The following is a 27,251-nucleotide window of genomic DNA, read 5'->3' on the forward strand; positions in this document are numbered from 1 at the left end:
GTTGATTAGGCGATTCCCATAAAGACCACAGATTTTAATTTAAAAAATTAAGAATATATGTATGTATATATATAAATATGTATGTATGTATATATATATTAAAATCAAGCATTTTAATTTCTTGTACAATGTTGTATACAGTAAATTTTAAATGGCGTGTCACCTTTCAAAACACGTGACAATCATTATTGATACGGCAACTTTTAACGTTTTATTCCTGTATGTACTGCTGGTGGACCTAAATAAACATATTTAAACAACAGAAATTAAGACTTAACAATGTTTATTTACTATAACATTCATATGGATAAGTATTGCATTTACAGCTTAGAGCAAAGTATGTCATATATTTTTAATTATTATAGTTTTTCTTATAAATTTTACTGGGTATATACTTTACTGTCATTCTACCATAGTACAGTAAAATTATAGTAGTAAAAGTACAATACAGTAAGGGTACAGTACAGTTTAGGTACAACACAGTACAGTACATATACAATACAGTATAATACAGAAGATACGTTAATGGTACAGTACAGTATAGTACAGATTAAAGGTACAGGTACAATACAGTATAGGTACACAGGATAAGTACAGTACAGTTCATGAAGTTGAGAAATGAAGTGTTTGTCTCCTTTAATTTTTTTTTCTGTAGTATATGCCTTTAAATATATTTTTAAACATGTTATTAAATAGTGAACAAATCTTCCCTTAACTCCATTTTCTTTGGATTAGGGACTAGGGCTTGATGGCGTTCGCTATCTCGTTTGCCAGCAGTGAGGCGATGGCCATGTTGGGGCAGTTGGCGGTTACGGTTGCGCTTGTCTCGTCCAGCTTCACGGAGAGTAGCACCAACTCCTGAGATGACATCATACGCCCGGCAAACCTGAGTTCAAATTTAAAATGAAAATAGTCGCTATTCATTTTCTTTTCAGCTAACGGACGCCCACTGGAAGGCATATTCCTCCCTCAAAGATTGCCACGATCATCGGACCTGTGCTGCATCCAACCACTTCCCATAACCTTCACTAGTGCAGTGGGGGACCTATCCACGTCACGTCTACCAGCTTGTGGTCGACATTACCCTATATTAACTGAATAGTCATATATCTGTGTTGTTTATTTGACTCCATTATACTATATCTTATTCTACCTAAGTCATTATATGAAGATATAATATATTTTAACTCCGCTGGTTTAGGATCAGAGACATCAATGACGAAGACATGTAAGTTATTTTTTCACCTGTGAAACTAACATTTATTAACAAAGATGTTTGTTAGTAAAATTAGATTTTAAAATGACACCTTGCTAAGTAAAGTCACTTATAATAAAGTGACCTAGTTTCTTACCTGAGCAGGTTACCGGAGGAAGCGACGGCGGCTACGTTTGCCATCTCGAACACCCGCCTGCACACATCTTGCTCGTCGTCCATTCGCAGCGTTTTTTTATCGCACTAAAAGTTTTTGGAATTAAATTGACACAATAAATTATGATATGATATATATGGAAGTTATTTAAGATTTAATTGTTTGCGTAGAGACGATCTGGCAAGAGATAAAGCAACAGAGACGATCTGGCAAGAGACAGTTTAAAAGGGAAGAGAAATAATGGAGAGGGAGTCACAGTAGAGATAGGTCTAGTAAGAGAAGCAGTTTATCAAGGGAGATTGTTTAGCAAGAGAAAGTTAGTAAGAGAGAGAGTTTTCAAGTGATATGATCTTACAAGTGAAGCAGTTTGTCAAGAGATATGGCATATCAAGAGAAACAGTAAGACAATTAGTCATATGAAAACTATTTATAATTTGTTAACGAAGAGACGAACTGACAAGAGAGACAAATTAACAGTGACGGTCTGGCAAGAGACAGTTTAAAAAGGGAAGTGAAATAAGGGAGAGAGAGTTGCAGTAGAGACACGTCTAGCAAGAGACGCAGTTTATCAAGAGATATGGTCTAGCTAGAAAGACGGTCTATTAAAATACAGTTTATTAATAGAGATGGTCTAGCAAGAGAAAGTTAGTAAGAGAGACAGTTTTCAAGAGATATGGTCTTACAAGTGAAGCAGTTTGTCAAGAGATATGGTATATCAAGAGAAACAGTAAGAAAACTAGTCGTATGAAAACTATTTAAGATTTATTAACGAAGAGACGAACTGACAAGAGAGACAAATTAACAGAGATGGTCTGGCATGAGACAGTTTAAAAAGGGAAGAGAAATAGGGGAGAGGGAGTCGCATTAGAGACTCGTCTCGTTAGAGATACAGTACATTAAGAGAAACTGTCTTTCTGGAAAAGGGAAGAGAGACAAGGAAGAGGGAGTCGCAATAGAGACATGTCTAGTAAGAGAAGCAATTTATCAAGATATGAGGTCTAGAAAGAGAGTTAGTCTATTGAGAGATGCAGTTTATTAAGAGAGATAGTCTAGTAAGAGACGCAATTTTTCAAGAGCGATAGTCTAGTAAGAGACGCAGTTTATCAAGGGAAATAGACAGTCTGGTAAGAGAAGCAGTTTATCAAGAAGTGGTCTACCAAAAGAAACGGTTTATTAAGAGAGACCGTTTTTCAAGAGAGATGGTTTTTTATTCCTTTTTAATAGCAAGAAAGGGCCTTGCAAGAAGCAGTTAAAAAGAAAGACAGTTAATCAAGAGAGAGAGAGAAGGTGTAGCAAAAGAAACTTCCAGTAACGGCACGTACCTCGGTCATGCCACGTAACCTTCGATGCTCAGCATCCCATCTGGTCTCCGACATGGTGACTGCCCGCATCAGCTCGCCCACCGTCGGAGTGATGGACACCGACGCTTCGCCTGCCATCAAAATATACAGGATGATAGTGATATAAAAGCTGTAAATTTAAATTTTGTATACCCTATCCAAAAATCAATGGTTTCGGAAATACTGACTAACGTAATGATGATATAGTAAGAAAAAGCGCTTTTATAATTCTTATTACTACATATTAAAATTAATTATTGTTTATTATCTGTCTCTGCAGATTTTGTGGTGACAGAGGTTATAAGGAATGTCGCATTCAAATAGAAAAAAAAACGTAATATATTTCAGAGTAATTAATTTATACAGGGTGATGAGAAATAAGTGTAGTAATAGTTTTATGGCTTAAAATAAGATTTATAAAACATCAATGGATAGGATGTAATAAGAAAATGACAAACTAGAAACAAGAACACAAAAATAGATGAATGATGAAAAATGAATTAAGGTAACATAGGTAGGTAACAAGAAATTAAGAATGAACGAGAATGTAAGATTTTGTGATGTATGATAAAAATGAATGAATGATAATAAAAAGAAATGTGAAGTCATGATTCTGTGCATCTAGGCTACTGCTGAAATGATAATCTCCTTTACTTACCAAGAGAGCTGATGATGGTGAACTCAATTGGCTGAATGGAGTCCGCGAAATCAACTCCAAGTGTCCCTGATGCAGAAGCACCTGGGTGAAGAATGGGAATCGTTGCGAACTCATGAATAGCTCGTGCACCTGTTAAAGTCTGTTAACAAAAAAAAATTACAAACATGTAAATAAAATTTAGCCACTGCAAGGTATGAGTCTCTGAATATATTTAATGGAATCAGGCGTTACCTCTGCTCTGTGTTTGGCACTAATAGGTGTAACATAACTCCTGAAGATGCCCCGTGGAGGGGTGAAACACGTGTTGAGTGATTTGGCGGTGGCGGTTGTGTGATTCACATTGTTTGCCGCATACGCATTTGAAAGCGGGCTGGCGGGCGGTGCACTTTATTGCGACTACCACTGCATGTGCGGAAGTGGCTAAATATTGGTCCTTTTCTTACTTCTCTGAATATATATATAAATATATATATGTATATACATATATATGGGAACATACTCCATAACACACTTGGCAGGCTGGTTGATAATCGCAGTGAGGTATTATGGTACACAGAAGACGCTGCTCCTAATCCTCTAGAATCATGGATGCACAGACCGCGGCCCGCCATCAGTTCATGATTTGCCCGAGTGGCCCCTAGTCTTAGCAAGTCTGTGCAACCATGCTCTAGAAACTTGTTTTTTAGCAGTGGTAATCCTGATAAAATTAATGCAATTGTGAATAATATAAGATCGTATGCGGGTAATCGAACCCGCGACTTACCAGTAATTGGGTGAAAAAAGACTAAGAGCGAAGGAACACGTCCGATCCGTGCAAACGACAGATATAGACTGACATTTTATGCCCATGTAAACGCATCTTTACCTCGTATTAAGTAAGTTATCTGTTGATTTGTAGTTTCTGATTTGATCTCTTACATTATTTTTTGGACAAATAAGGTTGATTATTAATATGTGGGCAAAACACATCTTTTACAACAAATGGCTGTTGGGACCTTGAAGTTGTGACCACGAGGTGGACAGGAATTTGTTAAAGACAAGATCCTGGATGCAAGCAATTCCTACTCATGTCCAACCGTGGACGTCTTCAGGCAACTGGTGTATTTATAATCACTGACCTTCTTATTAACTCGTATATTGGTGACCTCGTTGGGTGTGCTGTTGGTGAAACAGAGCTCCAGGGCACACATCTTGTGTGAGAAGAGATGGGGTGACCTCGTCCAACGATACTTGGCTCCCAGTCCGCTGCACACCACGCGAGACATCAGCTCTACACAGCTGGTGGGAGTGTATGATGGGCCCACAGGTGTTATGACGTCCACTGTTGAAGTTATCACTTACTGGTTAGGTTTTATTTATTTATTCATTTATTTTTTATTAAAACTCACTAAGCTAATTTCAAATATGTGTTTAATTTAGCTAGTATGTATTTCATTTTATATATTAAACAGAAACAAATGATTCATTTGTACTGAATATAACAATTAAATAAACATACAGGATGATATAAAAATGTAAAAGCTTTTATAGATTTTACACTTATTTCTAATCACACTGTACAGTACCCGGCGAATAAATATGGCACATCGAACTTTGGAAAGAGACAATCGGCTAATTTCGGATCCGTAGAGCACTATCTCTGTCCCACACTACCTATGTGATGTTTTGTAAGTCGTTATATTTCGTGAGACAGAGATAACGCTGAAGCCATTATATAGCAGCCTTGAGATTATTCTACTTCTAGGTGTGCACATTATGTGACTATGATATAGATATATTACCGTCTCCTATCCCCTGGACGGGCACAGAGGGGGGTGATAAGAAGCCCCCACATGTGGGCGTCATCGTGGGCAGCGAGCTGGCCACCTCGTCCAGCTCCAACAACAGTTCCAGATTCGACTTCTCATTGTTTTGCTGCACCGGATCCGGTTTTGATTCCTAAAATTAATCGTGAAACAAAAAGTAATCTTTTTATTTTTTACATGAAATGTCACCTGAAATTCCAATGTAAGATTTAAAACCTATCCCCTCCTGATTGTTACACAAATCTACACTTTCTGCGACTCTTCATAAAAGCTAGACCTCTCATCTTCCCCAAAATACCACAATGTCTGAGGACCTTTTCGCTCAAGGTCGCCCAGAGGGTAATGCTCGGAATTTCGCTGCGAATCAGAAACGAAGACATCCACAGGGGAGCCAAGATCTCCGACGTATCTCGAAGATATGCTGGTCTAAGTGGCAGTGGTTAGGGCGCATCGCTTGCGCAACCGATGGCGGTCGGGACCGAAACGTTCTCAAGTGGCGATGGCTCATCCGGTAGACGCGACGTGAGCTCACCTTCTCTGTCGGCTTGGCATTCTTCCTCGCATCTTCATCACTGTCGGAGCTCTCCGACTCGCTGCTGCTGTCCGAACTGGACGACGCACTATCGGACTCACTGTCCGATGTACCAGAGTTCGATGATCTGAGGAATATATTGTCATATATACTATATATAACAAAATAATTACATATAAACAAAAAGTTTCACTGTCAGTGTCTTGAACATGAGAGTCAGTCAAAAGCCAACATTCTTTTTTGTTGTTTATTTGTTTATAAAGATTTCAAATGTTGTTAAATACCATTTGTATATGATGACGGGTCGGTGGCGCCATCTAGTGCAAGAGTATGGAATGTTACTTCCGGAAATGGACGAGAGTGGAACTGACCGGAAGTTCCTACTCCAGCGAAACATCAAAACCACCGTGCAGCGACGTTGAGGCGGCAGTTAGATTCAACGTGGCGCGGAACTGTCGGTGATGGCTGCGTTAATTTGCATTGTCAGTGTGCTATTTAAATTTTTATTTCAAGCTAAGGTAACCACGCCTAGAGAGATTATCCGTACAAGATAGATAAATTTGACTGTGGATCCGGGGCGGATCCCAACCGCCGACATATATACACAAATATATCTAACTTTGCGTCGTGGTTACGTTCCAAAAAAAAAAAACACGACGCAAATTGTAACGCCGCAAAGTGAATTAAGATTTTCTATAGCAAACCATGTAAAGATCGAAGATAGGCTCCAGGGTTACGAAAATACTACTTTTCATTAAAAAAAAAACAAAAATAATATAACTATGCCATTAAATAAATTTGAAAAATATTTACCTTTCTTGTAACCAGAAACAACTCGTAAAAAATTATAAATTTATTAGTCTCTTTTAAAAAAAGCACAACACACTACGGAATTCAAACTGAACTCCTAAATTAGCAACACAAAGTGAAAATCAAACAGTATTCAAATTGCCTTGTTTTTAATTAGAAACGGAATCCCCGAGTTTTGATGGCATGGCGCAATTAGAAACAAAAGTGTTGCCAACTTTTAGAAAAAAAAATTTTTTTTTAAAAAGAAATTAAAGACTCCAACCCAAACAACGCAACCTCGAAAATCTAACGACGCATAGTGAAAATTAGTATTAATTAAGCAGCAACGCAACTTCAAAAAAAACGCAGAACGAAACGACGCATAACAAGGTATTGGTGTATAAGGCAATTAAAATAAAAAAAAATCAAAGACATCACGCAACGGCGCGAGACCGGCATTGCGAAAGGTATTCTCTCTATCAATGCTATCCCTCGCGTCTTTTGGCACGTGGCGGACCCTTACTACTCATACTGAAGGCGCTATAAAGAAAAATATAAAAGATAACTAAATACAAATAGTTCGCCAATGAAGCTATAACATACAAGCGCAGTGCAAACACGTTAACATGTTACATTGCGCGATGCCGACACCGTACTGGCTCACAACAGTTGATCTGTAGGCATATCGCGCCGGTGCGAAATCGGCACTGCGATAGGAATTCTCTTTATCAGCGCCGGTTCTCGTTTTTAGGCACGTGGCGGACCCTCTCCTTGCGCATTGCAGAAAAGAATACACTGTATTGCGAAGGAGTAAAGTCACTACTATGGGGTGGGGGGCAGGAGGGGGGATGGCTCACAACAGTTGATCTGTAGGCATATCGCGCCGGTGCGAAATCGGCACTGCGATAGGAATTCTCTTTATCAGCGCCGGTTCTCGTTTTTAGGCACGTGGCGGACCCTCTCCTTGCGCATTGCAGAAAAGAATACACTGTATTGCGAAGGAGTAAAGTCACTACTATGGGGTGGGGGGCAGGAGGGGGGATGGCTCACAACAGTTGATCTGTAGGTATATCGCGCCGGTGCGAAATCGGCACTGCGATAGGAATTCTCTTTATCAGCGCCGGTTCTCGTTTATAGGCACGTGGCGGACCCTTTCCTTGCGCATTGCAGAAAAGAATACACTGTATTTCGAAGAAGTAAAGTCACTACTATGGGGTGGGGGGCAGGAGGGGGGATGGCTCACAACAGTTGATCTGTAGGTATATCGCGCCGGTGCGAAATCGGCACTGCGATAGGAATTCTCTTTATCAGCGCCGGTTCTCGTTTATAGGCACGTGGCGGACCCTTTCCTTGCGCATTGCAGAAAAGAATACACTGTATTGCGAAGAAGTAAAGTCACTACTATGGGGTGGGGGGCAGGAGGGGGATGGTTCACAACAGTTGATCTGTAGGCATATCGCGCCGGTGCGAAATCGGCACTGCGATAGGAATTCTCTTTATCAGCGCCGGTTCTCGTATTTAGGCACGTGGCGGACCCTTTCGTTGCGCAATGGAGAAAAGAATACACTGTATTTCGAAGAAGTAAAGTCACTACTATGGGGTGGGGGGCAGGAGGGGGGATGGCTCACAACAGTTGATCTGTAGGTATATCGCGCCGGTGCGAAATCGGCACTGCGATAGGAATTCTCTTTATCAGCGCCGGTTCTCGTATTTAGGCACGTGGCGGACCCTTTCGTTGCGCAATGGAGAAAAGAATACACTGTATTTCGAAGAAGTAAAGTCACTACTATGGGGTGGGGGGCAGGAGGGGGGATGGCTCACAACAGTTGATCTGTAGGTATATCGCGCCGGTGCGAAATCGGCACTGCGATAGGAATTCTCTTTATCAGCGCCGGTTCTCGTTTATAGGCACGTGGCGGACCCTTTCCTTGCGCATTGCAGAAAAGAATACACTGTATTTCGAAGAAGTAAAGTCACTACTATGGGGTGGGGGGCAGGAGGGGGGATGGCTCACAACAGTTGATCTGTAGGTATATCGCGCCGGTGCGAAATCGGCACTGCGATAGGAATTCTCTTTATCAGCGCCGGTTCTCGTTTATAGGCACGTGGCGGACCCTTTCCTTGCGCATTGCAGAAAAGAATACACTGTATTGCGAAGAAGTAAAGTCACTACTATGGGGTGGGGGGCAGGAGGGGGATGGTTCACAACAGTTGATCTGTAGGCATATCGCGCCGGTGCGAAATCGGCACTGCGATAGGAATTCTCTTTATCAGCGCCGGTTCTCGTATTTAGGCACGTGGCGGACCCTTTCGTTGCGCAATGGAGAAAAGAATACACTGTATTTCGAAGAAGTAAAGTCACTACTATGGGGTGGGGGGCAGGAGGGGGGATGGCTCACAACAGTTGATCTGTAGGTATATCGCGCCGGTGCGAAATCGGCACTGCGATAGGAATTCTCTTTATCAGCGCCGGTTCTCGTATTTAGGCACGTGGCGGACCCTTTCGTTGCGCAATGGAGAAAAGAATACACTGTATTTCGAAGAAGTAAAGTCACTACTATGGGGTGGGGGGCAGGAGGGGGGATGGCTCACAACAGTTGATCTGTAGGTATATCGCGCCGGTGCGAAATCGGCACTGCGATAGGAATTCTCTTTATCAGCGCCGGTTCTCGTATTTAGGCACGTGGCGGACCCTTTCGTTGCGCAATGGAGAAAAGAATACACTGTATTTCGAAGAAGTAAAGTCACTACTATGGGGTGGGGGGCAGGAGGGGGGATGGCTCACAACAGTTGATCTGTAGGCATATCGCGCCGGTGCGAAATCGGCACTGCGATAGGAATCCTCTTTATCAGCGCCGGTTCTCGTATTTAGGCACGTGGCGGACCCTCTCCTTGCGCATTGCAGAAAGGAATAGACTGTATTGCGATGGAGTAAGTAGAGTCGCTACTAGGGAGGGGGGGTTAGTCACTACTTAGGAGGGGGAGGGGAAGGGGGACATGTAAGTAGGCACTTGCTCGAAGAGCGAAATGTTTTTCCATATGCTACGAACTGGAATTGAGATATTAAAGAGAATAGTGTAGTCAGTGCACGCAAAGAACGGCGCTATCGGATGGGCGGCCATTTCAGCTGAAAACGATAGGAAGATGAATAAATTTGCGAAGATTGAAAATGAAACGAATGCAGTATTTACAACATCCCTTACCTATAATTATTGGCTTCCGCGACTTTCTCTTCTTTCTTCTCTTCTTTAGCGCTTTCCTCACTGTTGATAAATTTTATAAAATATTATTCGTATCTCAAATAGAAGAATACTGAACTATCCCGATTTAATTGAAACTGGAAACAAATCAATCTATCCTATTATGGAATCTTTCAAAGTTAACCTTATTAAGTTAAAAATTCAAACTGTTCTAAAAAAAACCTACAATAAATTACGATATCTTTGGAAAAGCTGGAGACAATCGGCTAATCTCGGCTTTGTAGAGCGTTATCTCTGTCGTACGATATACGAAGACTGACAAAACATCACTTAAATAGTGTGGGTGTTATCAGGTGTCGTTACGTTTTGGGCAATACAGGATCGGCTTTCAAATTTTTGGACGGTAGTATATACATACATACATACATACATTCACACACACACACACACACACACATATATATACTATACAAATCACATTTGCACTCATGTAAGTAACTTCGTTCATTTAATATTACAGTAATGCCGTAATAAAAACAAAATACAAAATTTGAACTACTAAATATTAAAATTAATTATCTATGAGAGCAGTGGTTGTCTAGCGGTGAGGAGTGAGACTTAAGATCATAGATCTCGGGTTCGATTTCCGGAAAACAATCTTATATAATTTACACTTTGCATTAATTATATAGAATTATAACTGCTAAAAAACCAGCTTCCAGAGGATGGGCAGCAGTGTCCTCTGCGTACCATAATACCACACTGCAATCGCTAACCTGCGTGCCAAGCGTTGCTATTAAGATATATCCCCCCCATACATATCTTTGGGGAGGCGTATATATATATAAATATATATACATATTTATATATATACATATACACATATATATATAAATATATATATATATATATATATATATATATATATATATTTATATACATATACACACACACACACACATATATATATATAGTAGATATCTTCCGTCCGTTAAGGAGTATTTCTACCAAATTTAATCTCCGTCATCAAGATGTGTCAGTATATAGATGGAAATCTCTAATATCCTCACGATCTAGGCAACCGGTGTCAAGTATGTGATGAACTTACTCCTCAGAAGACTGTTCAGAGCTGCTAGATGATGACGAATCTGAGGAAGTTGACCCTGATCCCTCGCTTTCCGGTTCGGAGTAGAAGCTCTTGTTCTTCTGTGAAAGTATACATTTATATCACAACATTTCGAATGCGACATGCCAATTTCATCTGGCATAAAATCTGCAAGGACAGATAGATAATAAATAATTTTAATAACTAGTTATGCGAATATTTAATGGAATCAGGCGTTACCTCGCGGAAGTCCATCCTAAGTAAGAAAAGGACCAATATTTAGCCACTTCCGCACATGCAGTGGTAGTCGTGCAATGAAATGCACCGCCCGCCAGCCCGCTGATAAATGCGTATGCGGCAAACAATGCGAATCACACAACCGCCACCACCAAATCACTCAACACGTGTTTCACCCCTCCACGGGGCATCTTCAGGAGTAATTTTACACCGATTAGTGCCAAACACAGAGTCTCTGACTCTCCTTTTCTTACTTAGTTATGCGAATTTTAAACACTTTTACTATATTATCGTTATTTACATTCCTGAAACATTTGATCTTGGACTATACCATGCATTGATGGAGATGCTTATAAAGCTTCAACATTTGTTATAAACAGATACCGAATGTTATCATTGAAGGATCGACGTGGTGGCAATGTTAACTGTTCGGAACTGTTATCAGAGGTAAACTTTCGAATTCCTGCAGCAAGAACGCGTTCTAGATCTCTCTTTTTTATCTACGGCTAAGAGAAACATCGGTAAACGTGCACCCTTATACAGAATGTGTGACCTCCACAATTCATATGTTAGTGATATTGATATATTCTCGTGCTCTCTCGTATCTTTTAAAAAGCAATTTCTTTCGAAATTATTGAGTACATACAATGCAATTTAAACCATAATATAAATATATAAACCATAGTCTTTGATCCCTGTTTAGTAATGTTTTTATTTTTATTTGTTTTTTCATTGTTTGACTATAAATCATTATATGTTCTCAGTGAGATAGTTATAAGGTAACAACTGTAACTAATTTTATATTTCGAAGCTTCTAAGTTTGTACTTTCTTACTGCCTTTTGTTACTATCTCCAATAAAGTAAATAAATAAATATAAATCATCCTGTGTACTAATTTTACAATTACATAAAAGATAAAAGATTGTATTAGCATTGTCCTTTGGTAAAAGCTATATAAGAATCATACTTGCGGTTCCTCGTTGTTACTTTGGGGAGGTTGTTGCAGAGTCGCTGGTGGCTCCCGTAGGGCTCCGGCTACCGGAGCCCGGGGCGCCGCTGGCAGTGGCCAGTATCCGTTGGCCGCACACCCAATGTACTGCGACAGCGACCCCACGGTATACTGCTGTCTGTCTGTATATACAACAAATTACCATTTTTTTTAATAAACCAAAGCGAAGCCAGAAGCCGTTTGCTAACAAATATGGTATAGTTTCACCGCTTTTAAGTTTTTACACCAATAATAGATCATCCTGTATAGAAGGGTGTTGAATATTTCGTTGAGCTAGTTGACGTACTATATATTATACATACACACACACAAATACACACAAATACACACACATAAATAATTTAAATTATGTTATATCATCATTTATTTCTAAGTCCCCAAGATGGGGCAAGAGGGCATCCACAATACATCGCCATCCCGAGCGGTCTTAAGCCTCGCGCTTTACTTCGCTCCGTGCCATTCCAACTGCCTTCACTTCTGCAGTGATCGTCCGCCGCCAGGTTTGCTTTGGGCGGTCACGTCTTCGCTTTCCTTGAGGATTCCATTCTAGGGCTTGCCTAGGTATGTGATCAGGGTCCCTTCGGAGCGTGTGGTCTATCCAGTTCCACTTGTTGCGTTTGATCTGCTTCTCGATCAGCATCTCATCGCAGCGTTTCCAGATATCTACATTGACTTTCTCAGGCCAGTATATACCGAGAATACGTCGAAGACAGTTGTTAACGAAGGCTTGGAGCCGACGCGAGATATCCTTGGTAACCTTCCACGTCTCGCATCCATATAGCAACACGGTTTTCACATTGGACCGGAATATTTTGAGCTTAACTCTCCTAGTCAGCTTCCGTGATTGCCATACAGAACGGATCCGTGCGAAGGCTGCCTTTCTCTTGGAGATTCTCGAAATGGTGTCCATAACTCACTAGGATGGCAACCCGATATATAACCGAGCATGTCCGAAGGCTTCAAGGTGGCAGCCCTACCAGCAGGCACTTGCTTACCCGAAACTAAACGATTAAAGAAGTTATGTTATATAGCCAAACAAAAATCACCTTTAAAACTGCTCTCTACGGTCGGTTTCGGCTTGTCCGGACAGAATATACTTGCGGCGTATTGCTGCAGCAGCGACCCGGACGGTGGGTCTACGAAGCGGCGTAGCAGCCTGGCTCTATCGCGGACGTCGTAGCTCGCGTCGTAGCGCGCCAGAGACAGCACATAGCGACACATCCCCACAGTGTCGGGCTGGGTGATTGACAGTTTCACCGCAAGGGATAGCAGTTGTAGCTTCACTAGCTCGTCCTGGAGACAGGGTAAAAATTATTTGTTTCACTCATCATCTATTTTTCGTCTATCTCACTCTCCTGGATTATTTGTCTTCTTCTACACACTTCCTTCCTTCTCTTTCGCTCTTAAAATTCTACAGTAAAATACTGATTTATATCACAGCATCGTTTTATCAATTGTAAAAGGTTGTCAAATATCTCCCTTCCGCCTTTTTGTCTTTTGAATTTCGCGGCTATGTACAAAGCGCTACAGAGCTCGTATCTGGCAATACTATACATAATTTGAAAGGTCTTGACATAACCTACAAAACGACGCTATGCATGATTAGTTTGGATATTGCGTTCAACAGTTATAGACGTGTAAACACGGAGTTCACTAATGCCGAAATTCGCGCTATTTTAAAGTTTTCCTTCGTTAAAGGCAAATCCGCTAGAGAAACGTTCCGTGAGATTAATGGTGTTTTGGGGGATGGTACTCTATCACTTCGAACCGCGGAGAAATGGTTTCGACGATTCAGAGCCGGCGAAAACGACACCATGGATAAGCCAGCCGGCGGAAGACCTGTGACGACAAATACCGATCAAATCATGGACTACATCGAGTTAGATCGGCATGTGGCATCTCGTGACATCGCCCAGGAGATGGGAGTTAGTCACCAAACCATTTTAAACCATCTGCAGAAGGCTGGATACAAAAAAAGCTTGATGTTTGGGTGCCGCATGATTTGACGCAAAAAAACCTTCTGGACCGAATCAACGCCTGCGATATGCTGCTGAAACGGAACGAACTCGACCCATTCTTGAAGCGGATGGTGACTGGCGACGAAAAATGGATCACATACGACAATATCAAGCGAAAACGGTCGTGGTCGAAGGCCGGTGAATCGTCCCAAACAGTGGCCAAGCCGGGATTAACGGCCAGGAAGGTTTTGCTGTGTGTTTGGTGGGATTGGAAGGGAATCATCCACTATGAGCTGCTCCCATATGGCCAGACGCTTAATTCTACCATCTACTGCGAACAACTGGACCGCTTGAAGCAGGCGATCGACCAGAAGCGTCCAGAATTGGCCAACAGGAAGGGTGTAGTGTTCCACCAGGACAACGCCAGACCACACACTTCGTTGATGACTCGTCAGAAGCTACGGGAGCTCGGATGGGAGGTTTTATCACATCCACTATATAGCCCGGACATAGCGCCAAGTGATTACCACCTGTTCCTGTCCATGGCGAACGCCCTTGGTGGTGTAAAATTGAACTCAAAAGAGGTTTGTGAAAAGTGGCTGTCCGAGTTCTTCGCAAATAAGGAGGGGGGCTTCTACGAGGGAGGTATTATGAAGTTGCCGTCTAGATGGAAACAGATTATCGAACAAAACGGCGCATATTTGAACTAAATCCGATCACTGTAACACTTTTTATAAAGCATTGAATAAAGAGCAAAAAAGCGGAAGGGAGATATTTGACAACCTGTTATTTTCCTTCTTTTTAATTTTCTACATTAAATATTAAAGTCAACGGCGCATCTGTGAAAAGCCGGAGGCACATATACCCTATGTCAAACCTTCAGTTTTGATATCAACTAATTCGTTAATGTTTTTTTTTTCTAGAACATTCATTAAGTAACAGGTAACGAGTGGGGTATGTGGAGGTAGGTAGAACTGACCTGGTCCGCGAACTTGGACGCCATGTGAGCGAGCACGGCGGCAGCGCGAGGATGCTTCGCTCCATGCTCTGCAACCAGCCACACTGCAGCTGCCCTCGCGTTTGCAGCTAGTCTGGTACCAGATTTACTTATTATTTACTGCCCCGACATAGCTTTTGCAGACAAAACTTATTGACCAGTCACATTCTAATATAATAAATTAAGTAATAAAGTTTTTTGTGACAAAGGGCGAATTTTACGATCGTGACAGTCGGGGCTGACGGTGCGATATCATAAATGTATATATACATCTCTTTCTATTTTATTTATTAAGCCGAAATCAAGTACGGATTACAATAGATACTAGTCTCTAGTAGATTTAGATTTTTTAACCTAACTTCCCCACCTGGATTCGAGCCGTCAAGAAATTACCTGCCAGAAGTATTTTACGAGCGACGTCGAGGAAGCTGGGGGGAGTTTTGTTAGAACGTTACCGGTTGAAGTGAAGCAGTGTTCGCAGAGCTACGAAATTGTGCGCGAATAGAGAATATTCTTCCCTTTCTATATTTAACCCTTAGTAGCCTGATGTACGAAAGTGATTTTTTTTAATATTACTGTGTTTGCTTGAGGGTCTAGATGAAAGAAAAAATAGTTTTTTTTTTTTAATTTCGTTGGAAAGAATATTATACAACAGTAAAATACGTACAGCCAACCAATAAAAAAAACTAATAGTAATGTGAACATTCGGTTTAAAAGATTGGTATCAAAATTAAAACTCTAGGTTATTAAGGGTTAAGTTCGACGTCGTGAAATAAAACATCTTTTATATACAAGTGGCATTTTAATTCGATACACCATTGATCCTCCTATTTTCATTTTTACGAGCATTTAAGCAAAAATCTAAAAGTTAGCGGATTCGCCCTGGTATTCTTCGCTAGCTTAATATTCAAATTCAAAATATCTTTATTCAAATAGACATTCTCATGCATTTGAATCGTCGATTATTTTGACATTATAAGTATACTACCCGAGAATGAATATTTAAGAAGAGCCAGTCAGAAACATAACAATTGAACTTTTTAAATGATATTTAACACTTTAATATGCACATTATATATTTCGAACAACTAAAAACTCTTCAGTGCTATAATAAGATATATTTAATAATATAATTTTAATTATAACAGGTCTAAGACATCTTGTGGAACTTTATTACATATGTACACTATGACCCATAAAGAAATTAATTTTTTAAGACAAAATCAAAGTGTTGAGTTTATTTTAATATATATAAGAATTTAAATTTTAGCATATATATATAAGAATTTAAATTTTGTCACAAATATATGTTATTAAATATATTCATAGACGCAAATGTTAGAATATATAGTCCTATTAAAAAATCTCTCAAGGTATCATTCGCTTAAGTAAAAAAACCTTTTATTTAAAAAAAAAATCATGTAAATTATTTCAAATGCACTAATAGCAATATATCGTAAGGCTTTATTTATTAATTTAGGGTAGTAATAGTAAAAAGCGACCATTAAGATATATATATATATATATATATATATATATATATATATATATTATGGTGACCGGAGAGTAATATCGTTTCTGCGCATGCCAAAATTTGATTTTCATTTGGTAGCTCATTACATACTGAGATATACTAGATGTCAAAAGGCTGTTGATAACGAAGGTGAATATATTGTTGATTAGAAATAAAAACTTGTTAAAAATGTAGTCGAGTAATTTAACTTAAGAAAGCGACATTACTTTCCGGTCCCCCTGATATTATCTATTTACATTTGATATTGAAATATACCTGTCAGAACGCAGTAGTTTTGCAGCGCGAGATACCGCAGCGCGTGCCGAACTCGCTCCACCACCCACTACCCTCTTCACCACCACCACGGCCTCGCATACCACCCACTCTGTAAAAAAATTCATACTGGTGTATGTTTTGGCAATACCGATCAACCATTTCCAGGCCTGAAAAATACATAAAAGTACATACGCATTTATAAGCGGGCTGGCGGGCGGTGCACTTTGTTGCACGACTATTCTGCATGTGCGGAAGTGACTAAATATTGGTCCTTTTCTTACTACATACAGAATGTTTTGAAATAGGTGTTTGCTATCAAATAAGCTACTTACCATCTTTACTGGACAGCAAGTGAAGTAAGCCGTTCAAACAGGTCTCCGTCTCAGTGTGAATTGCCACAGCCAGCCGTCCGATGGCCTGTATGGTGGCACCGGCGAAAGCCTTGTCGTTTGAGGTCACATACGTCTGGTACTCTCTGAGTACCACAGGAGCGCTGGCTTCCGTAGCCAGATTTGTGAGGATCTCCAGTTTCAGTAACTTTATGTGCGTTGGGTCCGAGTTACGAACGAAGAATGACTTGAGGAACGGTTCGAAGAGTGACTGGAAGAAATTTGAAAAAGAAAAAAAATATAATTCCATTTTTAAATTGCACATCGACCTTTAGAAAGAGACAATTGGCTAATTTCCGCTACGTAGAGCGTTATCTCTGTCGCACGAAATACAAACAGTCCGGTATCTATTAGGAGCTGTTACAACAAGTATCATTTGTTTCTTTTGATAATTATTTACATTCTTTTTATAAAATAAACCAATTTTTCTATTTCATTTCATCATTTTCATCAATCATCATCAATTTTTAATTATTTTATTCCGCATTAAAAAATCTCTTTGAAACCATTTTTTCTAGGTATTTCAAATTTTGCGATTTTTTATGCGCTTACCCAAAAATAAATTTTAGTGTATACTGCTATATAGTTGCCACCAGTTTATTCCTAACGCACGTGAGATGACACGCCTACCCACTGGGAAGAGATGGCTCTGCACCTGTCTGTGCTGACTGATGAAGAATCTCTATCAGGGTATATAGCATATATAAAAAAAATTAGGGAAGTCTCACCCGTCTTGTAACAGTCAAGGCAGCAATAGAGTTGAGCACAACACTCTGAATCTCTATAGGTGCTCTAAGAAGACGGATCATAGCTTTCGCAACTGGTGGGAGTTCTTGAGCTGAAATTTTTAAAAATTATTAAACTAAGCGACCATCTTCTCTATATATCTTAAATAATTTACACATTGCGCGTTAATATTTGCATTGCGACCACTCGTAAACAAGTTTCCATAGGATGGATAGCAGTATCTCTTTTTACTATAATACCACACTGCGATCGTTAACCGGCCTATCATGATATCTTTTTAAATGGCCCCCGTCTTTTGGTGCCACTGTCTCTCTTTCTCTCTCTCTCTCATTTTAATTTATTTAACATTTTCCTAATTATTTAATTCATCACCTCGCTTTCGTCGCCTACCCACCAGAATACTACAGCCTTACATTTGGTTCATTTTATTTCTTTCTTTGCTTTGTATTAACATTTACATTCCTTGGCAATTTAATTTCTACTTTATTTTCATTTTGACCAGTCTTATGCAATTCTTTTTTTCCTACTTGTTCCTTTTAATGGTGTCTTCTATGAGCCTTCTGCAATACTCTAGAAAGATCCTGCACCCTTCTGATCAGCGTGTCTTCTGGTCTGTATTTATATATATATACATATATATGTATACACACACACACACACACATATATTATATATATATATATATTTCGGATGCAGCAAGGAGTCGAAAAAAGATACTATAGAAATACAAATACACTTTAAAATCATCATTACTCTCAATGAATTTGTTTCAACTAACCAGGACCGCAATGATATAAGAGTTGGGCTACGGCCATCACCACGCCTGCGTTCCGGCTCTGCAGCAAGGGTTTGGCTGCTCGCAGCAGCAGCCGGAGGTCAGGGTCCAGGCTCGGAGACGAGGACTTCGCTCCATTCCCGCTTCCAGAACTATCTGAATCGTAGAAAGGCTTGTCCGCTGAATCGTCACTCGAGTAGTTCTATAAATTTTAAGTAAAGTTACTTAATTTACTTTTAAGTAAAATCACAAATTTTTCCATGGATTATTTCATCCGTTACATTTTCTTTTTAAACAGAGAATTTTTTTTTAAATGTTACCGTTTTAATGTCATCAAAACCAGTCACATAAAAATAGCACAGCCAAAGAGATTTTATTACAGTTTATAAATACTATTTGCGACATAACTTTTTTCCCTTCCTAATAAATGCAACATTTACGCCACGATCTGGGATACGATTCCCACATATGTGCAATATCCATGCCATGATCTCGGATACTAGTGCCACATATGTGCAATATCTATGCCATTATTTCGGATACTAGTGCCGCATATATGCAACATTCGTGCCACGATCTCAGATACGAGTGCCACATAAATGCAACATTCACGCCACGGCCTGTGGTACGAGTGCCACATATATGCAATACCCACGTCACGACTGCAGATAGAATTGCCATATATATGCAACATTCACGCCACGGCCTGGGGTACGAGTGCCATATATATACAACATTCACGCCACGACCAAGAATAGAAGTGCCACATATGTGCATCATACAATGTAATCAAAAATTATTGTTGAATGGGTCAAGCTTACCTCTTCATTGGGGTCAGGAAAGCAAGTCTTTGCGTACACAGTCAGCACATTCAAAAGCGCCAGTTGACCCCATTCATCTACATCTGCCAGTAAAGAGCACAACTTCCTGAAAACAGAGTTAGAAGTACAAGTTATTCTTCGACTGTGATTGTTCAGCGTGAATAAAGTTCAACATGATATTTAATACCTTCCATTTCTTAGTTTCTCTAAATAATAATACATTTTTTAAATTAATCTTATAATAGCATTCGCAAAGTTTATCTAAATGTGTGAAATAACTAACTTGTTAGAATAATAGATCAAAAATTGTTAAATTTCATTTAAAGCTATTGAGTTTCTAGCCGGTTTGTAAAGTCCGTGTACAGTAACCGGCGATATATATTGCACATCGACCTTTAGAAACAGACAATCGGCTAATTTCGGCTTCGTAGAGCGTTATCTCTGTCGCACGAAATACAAATTGTCCAGTATCTATAAGGAGCTGTTACAACAAGTATCATTTGCTTCTTTTGATAATTATTTTTATTCTTTGTATAAAATACACCAATTTTTCTATAAGTGGTGGCTTTAGGTTGGGGTAAAATAAAAATAAAAAACATGTTGGTCACACAAAGATCGATGTGCAATATTTATCGCCGGGTACTGTAATCTATTAGCGAAGTTGCCAGTAACCAGTTGTGTTAATTTAAAATATAAAGTTTAAATAGTAAAACTCACCTGTAACTTCTGTGTATTAAACTGACTCTATCACCGCACACTTCGGAGAATGCCATAGCAGCTGAACCAACCACCAGCGGCGCCTTATCTGATAACAGCTTGTCTATTATCGCTACGAGCTCTTCTTTTTGTTCCGGATCCAAGCTGATGATGAAATATATTATATTTAATCATCATATCAGTGGCGTAGCTAGGGGGTGGCGAGCGGGGCGGCCGCACCAGGCACCACAAGTAGGGGGGGCACCAAAGTTGAAAATATTTTTTTTGAAATTTTTTTTTTGAATGATGAATAATGAAATGTTAAAAGAAAAATGAAAAACATAAAAAGAATATCAAATTTTACTATTTTTATGCTAAAAAAGTTGTTAAATAATATGAACATTAAAAAAAAATGGTTACAAATTATAATATACACAGTGTTTAATCCTTTCATTTGCAAAACACATAAAGACATGTTTTTTAAAAGGGCCCTAAATGACAAAATAATAAATTATTACATTATTGCAAGATTATTTAATGATAAATAGATTAAATCATCTTGCAGTCGACACTATTGATTTTGAAAATGTGATTAATGACTGCAGGCCAAAAAGCGAGGAATGTTCGTTTTTAAATTTTCCCAATAAATTTTATTAAGATCTAACGTTATTTTATATATATTTATTATTATTTTGAACCAAAAAAATATATATATTAACTACATTCTGTTTTGAATTTTGAAATTATTTAGGCTCTTTAGGGGGGGAGGGGGCACCAAGCCCCAATCTGCCCCAGGCCCCATATACCATAGCTACGCCACTGCATCATATGCAAAAACAATATTTATAGAAATTGTCTAGGATCTATATAATTTCAAGACATTTGTAGTAGATACCACTGTTTATAAATAAATAATGTTAAATATACACACACACACACTCACTAATATATATATATATATATATATATATATATATATATGTATGTCAACGCCAAAGACATGTATCGTGAGATATATGAGGCAAGTTCAATTCAAGTCAGTTTGATGTATTTATTTATTGTTGTATTTTTAATTATGTATTATACCGTATTATTAGTATATATACATATGTAAATGTTTGTGTGCATATGTGTACACTTTAACTACCGTTATTTGTATCTCTACTATTTCCATACTATAGTTCTCTGGGAGAAATTGCTTCGTGTGATAAGACTTTTTTTTAATATTGTGGTTAATTTTCTAGCGTGTACAGAAAAATATATTAACTAGCTATAGTGATATTTTTAATAAAGGAACCAGAAAAAAAGAAGGTTTACCTGTACAGCTTCGGTATGGCATGGGCAGCGGTCTTCCTCACGTATGGACTCATATCACTGGCAGAATCACGTATTGCCAACATCACAATTGGCACAATCATTGTGACACGAATAGATGACAGTACTCTTAGAGCACTCGCTCGAATCAGTTGGTTTGGGTCCTGTATTGTAAAAAATAATGTAATCATTTAACTTAAGATGAAGCTTTTTGTACCAATAGTAATAATCTCATAATCATAATTTCAGACGCAAGAATTCCAAATGATACATTTTAGACCAATAATTATGCATCATTACCGTTTTCTCATCAACTATGTTTGCTTTTTGACATTCACCGCTTCACCAGTTTCATTTCATGAAACACATTTCAAATATGGTGATAACATAGAATAAATATTCCAAATGTGTTCTGCCCATATGTATAAAATAAGAAAAAAAATTCAAAATCAGTTTTTTTTTTACCAAATTTAAATTTACTCAAAATTGTCGCTATAATAAAATTAAAAATGGCAAAATCGATTTAATTAAATGTATTAATAAAATACACGATATATTAATAAGATACATAATACACGATCTAAAATAATTATTTATCATTTAAAAATTCGTCAAGAGTATTATAAGTGTTACATAGTGTGTGAAAGTTACGCTAGAAATGAACAGTTCATAATAAACCTTGACTTCTTAGAAGTAACTACTAACATAAATAAGTATAAATATTAATATACAAACATATATATATATATATACATATTTATATATATATATGTTTGTGTGACCAAGTAAATTTTATAAAATTAGATCACCTTCCTCTGTCTCTGCACCACTTTGGGTTGACTGGTAGAGAATGCCTATCTTAAAAATTAAAAAGTTTACTTGAAAAAAAAAAAAAACAGGTACATACTGTATAATCTGAAATTTTAACATCTACCATTTGGTTATTGAGATGGGACAGGTGGCTTACAAGGTTGAAATATAACCAATTCTTCACATGAAGAACATTGAAGAAACTTTTTAGCAAGAAATTTATCTAACACTTCGTTTATTTCATCATCATAACAGCTGATAGACACCCACTATAGGACATAGCCACCTCCTACCCCTCCCCGAAGATCACCATGATGGCATGCATGACTGGTCCTGTGCTGTCAGTCTAACAAAAGCCCTGGAAATGTGACATTTAATCTGACAAATCTTAATGAAGGTTTAAGAATGGCTAATGAACTTTGCGAATTCTTTATGAACATTGACCCATCTATTTCCAAATTTCTAATGCGACCGCTGCGAGTCAGTCAGAATTGAAGATTTAAAAATTGCCATGCAAGAGAAATTACAAAATTCAAAGTAATTAATCAAAATGTTCACTTCAATTAAATTAATTTTTTAATATATTTGTTTTTATTTTATTTTGACTCCTAAAAACATATCGCCTATAATCCCAAATTATATATAATTTATGGAACATATACCATGCGAATAAAGAGCTTTTACTGTACTTACAACGCATTGTCATAAATAAACATACCTTCAAAGCTCTTTGAAATGTGCTGATGGATAGGAGGGCAAGGTCCTGTTGTTCCTCTGCATACCGCACGAGGTATACATAAACAAGCTTCTTCACTTCTATGTTCTTTGACACAACATTTTTAACTACAGCCGGGAATCTGAAATTAATTTAGAATGTTATATATTATTTACTCACATAATATATTGCTAGAATATTCTATAGGACCTTCTCGATAAGCCTACTCCTAAGATAAACACGATGAACGGTCCTGTGCTGCTTGCAGCCTACCTTAACTACGTCGTCGGTCTACCTGTGCTATGTATACCGGCTCGTGGTCGCCACTCAAAAACCTTTCAGCCCCAAAGGTCATCTGACGAGGATGTGCTCCGCCCACAGCCCAGTCAGTGACTTTGGTTCTTATGCAAATCTCCTCATTTTTGATTCGATCTTGCAGCAAAGCTTCAATTTCCAATTAATAATATTTTGGTTGTATAACTTCCAGGCCTCGGTTCCTTAAGCCCGTATCAGATGCTGCCCACATACAGCGACCTTCCGTGACCATAACTATGTCGTAGTTCCACCTACTGGGTGGCATACCCACGCTGCGTCTACCAGCCCATGGTCGTCACTCACACCCTTCGACTCCACAATTCTTCGAGCAAGTATTATAATTAACCCTTTGCACTCCAGCCTAGTAATGCATAGAGGCTACCAGCAACTCCAGCACTATATTAGTTCCAAGTACATACCTATGATGTAGAAGAAAAATAGAGTCGTTTCAATAAAACAAAATTTTTATTTCTTAGCTATTTTATAAACAAAACATATTCTTACTTATATTATAAAAGAAAAACATAAATTTTAGGACTTAAAATTTCTTAAAGTGTGATATCTTTCGAAACAATTGCCCATATGCATTCGCGGTTTACCGGGACAAGTATCACAGTATTCCGAAGTTTCGCGTCTTTGTCCTTTTTCCTGTCTATTAGAACAAACAATACAATCTCTTTTCTTGCCTTTTCGCAATATGTGCAGTTTTTTGTCCAGTCTTGTTTCAGTTGCTGAAGTGGAAGGTCTTGATCGATCTTCGCGGAATTCACCTACAAGTTGATCGACTAATCTCTTGACGAACTTCAAATGGGACAGTGGTTTTTCGTTCTTACTTTTTTTTACATACTTATATAAAATGTATGCATTTATTGCAGACATCTCCATTCCCCAAAAGAACAGCTTCCTCCACCACTTAAGAGATTTTCTTAGAAAACAATATGATGATGCGTATTGATCAGCGCGATCAACACCACCCATTGAAGCCATTACGTCACTATCGTCACTATCTGTCTCTAAATGATCTTCTAATTCTATTTCACTTAAATCGTCGGCAAGCAACGCAAAATCGAGTTCATCTTCCACATCACTTATTTCACAACTATCGTCAAAATTTTCGCCTTCCATCTTCACTAGGGTTATAACGTTATGAGTGTAACGAAATAAACTTAAATAGAGCACTTTTTACTCTTATTACAATGTAAGCATAATAAACGTATCATAAACACTATAAGATAAGCACAGACTATTTTGCTTACCTAACTGTTAAGGGCACCAAGGCAGCAAAACAACCATGTCGCCGCTACGGCGACAGCGGATTTATTGTTAGCTTTTTAATGTCGCAAATACGGCGACAACGGAGTGCAAAGGGTTAACAAGTATAGTAATTTTATTTTTAGTTTTACGACTTTCTGAAAAGTCTCACAATTCTCAGTACTGACAGATATCAAACACATAACAGATTAATATTTATTACATAATAAAGGTTTAATTAATTTTAATACATGTAGAAAGTTTTTTATTGTGTATTTAAAAAAATAATTTCACTCAAGAATGGACATAGCTTTGATGAATTCTTATATGATAAACTAGCTATTCCCTGCCACTTTATCAGTCTGGAATCTTAAAACAAAAATTTCGTTCTTATTTTGATTATATATATATATACAAACATACATATATATATATATATATACATACATACATATATCACACACGTGTGTGTGAACCATAATACAGATATATATCACTTACAAATCAGAGGCGTCTCTTCCTTTGGCAATCATTCCAATGATCCTTTTCATGGCCTCAAGTTTCAATGAATCCTTTGATCCATCTAACATTAATTTCAGGTCTTCATTTCTGTAATTTAAAATTGTTATTTCAGACAAACCATTCTCTTTATGTGTATATAATAAACTAAAATCTAACAATATTTTTTGCCGAGTTACATTATTGTGTTGTATATAAGTGTTGCCTTGTAAAATGCAATCTCTAACTATACAACCTTTCTTTAAGGTAATATGAAACTTATATAAGTAATTTATACATATACACTTTATCAGATATAAACTAAATTAAATCAAATAATAAAGCATCATCACTGCAAAAGACTCTTGTTCATTTAAAAATTCATTTATTTGATTCTTTCCTTTATTTTACATCTAAAAGAACTTTTAATTTTTGTTTTATAAATCAAGAAGACACTTATTACTGTCAAAACTTTGGTACAGTTAGGTATTCACAGTGCTTTGTAAATACACTATGGACATCCTTAGTGCCTTATTTTTAAAAATGTATTCTGATTATTATAGAAGTACAAAATATTATCATAAATATATTACAAGGTCACTGCAAAAATATTGACCCATTTAAACCACTTTTTCAATGAGATTCTTGACTCTAAGCCATAAAAAGTTTGGATGGCGCTCTTTTGCAAAATATTGTAAAGTCACTCTTTTTTATACAGGGTGAGTAACTTTAAAGGCGAGAATGTATAGTGCATTTGTCAGCAAAATGTTTTAAAGTTTATTCAACATGTTACCGAAGGAAGCTAATTATGGTCATGGATTCATTGTGAAACTGTATTTGAAAAGAAAGAACTGTTGAATTTCTTGCTCCAGCTTTTCTCTAGCAAAACTGCCTGACTGATAAATAAAAAGTACTTGTAATGGTCTATTTGAATAAAGAATATTTTGATTTCATTATTATAATTTGGGAAATCATTGCTTTTTTGATAATGTACTTAACACATTCCATTGTTTTATTGGTATGTGCGGCATATACAACTTCTGCTACGCTTTCCATTTAGGTTGCATCTCATTAAAATACAAAGGATTCTTAAAAAATTAATTGTAGGGTTGAATATATATATAACTTCACATCAGGAATGTGTATAAGAAACACATTAAAAATTATAACTTTTTCTACTAATTTATAGCTTTGCCGTATTTATAGTGCAAAGGATACATCTTAAATAACTTTTTTAATTTTTAATGTCGGTTGTATATGCCTCTTTACAGCCTTAGTGGACAATCTTTAAAAATTGCCCTGGCACAGAATGTGTTAAGCCTTTATTAGATCATGTACCATACATTAATTGACTGCAAATGAGCTATAAAGGTGATTGTAACCTTTTAAATCTTTTATTTACAACCAACCATCCCATATATGGATTTATATATTAAAACTTTATGGTGAAATATTTGTAAGTTTTTTTTAATTTTATATTCCATTTCATTATGACTCCTAGATGACCACTTAAAGGCGACATATTCAGATCGGATGGCATTTGGACTCCCTGATGAAACTGTTGTATAGCTGTATTCACTTATTATGTTTCTACTTATAATCAAAGTTTACAAAATAACTATTGTTTCTGCTTTATCAAATTCCTGACAGTGTAAAGGAATTAAAAATTACATTAGACATCTATTTTTCAGTTGTAAAGAGAAGGATGTCGTGTGGTTTTAACAATCATAGCTGAGAAATGACCATCATGAGGACGCTCGTGTACAAAATAATTTCCCAAAACGAAAATACGACAGTTTTATGAATTAGCATATTAGTATAGTTGGCGAGAATTTAAATTAATGTTTAAAACATTCCTAAATAAATTAACTGGAATTGTATAATTTAAAAATTGTATGGTTAAAAAGTTTGTGTTCAAATATTAGATTGTAAAGTTTACATACTTCTTGTAATCTGGTTGGAAAAACGCCCCAGAAGCTGGGTCGCTAGCCGGATACTCCACCTCGCCGGTGACAACCTTGTCGTTGTTATACGATGATACACTCGACATTTTGATGTCTTACACTAAAACTATAGGATATTTATTTAAAATATAACAACAGAAATTCAGATTTTGAAGTTTCAATCTCAA

The 27,251-nt window shown here is 37.7% G+C and overlaps 1 protein-coding gene across 1 annotated transcript; it reads right to left on the bottom strand.

The window, feature by feature from the left end:
* Positions 1-699: 699 nt before the first annotated feature.
* Positions 700-27,251, bottom strand: rb (adaptor related protein complex 3 subunit ruby). The gene is made up of 22 exons (XM_068766304.1): positions 27,064-27,251; positions 25,124-25,231; positions 23,060-23,198; positions 21,535-21,695; positions 20,239-20,382; positions 19,522-19,627; positions 18,704-18,902; positions 17,907-18,016; positions 17,122-17,389; positions 16,790-16,898; positions 14,983-15,094; positions 13,092-13,338; positions 12,004-12,167; positions 10,803-10,900; positions 9,698-9,757; positions 5,706-5,832; positions 5,150-5,306; positions 4,487-4,689; positions 3,369-3,507; positions 2,693-2,802; positions 1,353-1,456; positions 700-886 (listed from the first exon to the last, which is right to left on the bottom strand). Exons 1-22 carry the CDS (start codon positions 27,168-27,170, stop codon positions 739-741), a joined length of 3,120 nt encoding a protein of 1,039 aa, XP_068622405.1. The 5' UTR covers positions 27,171-27,251; the 3' UTR covers positions 700-738.

The sequence above is a fragment of the Battus philenor genome, unplaced genomic scaffold (genome assembly GCF_028537555.1).
Source record: "Battus philenor isolate CCGP_79_NKW_IND1 unplaced genomic scaffold, ilBatPhil1.0.hap1 SCAF_21, whole genome shotgun sequence".
Classification (NCBI taxonomy): Eukaryota; Metazoa; Arthropoda; class Insecta; order Lepidoptera; family Papilionidae; genus Battus; species Battus philenor.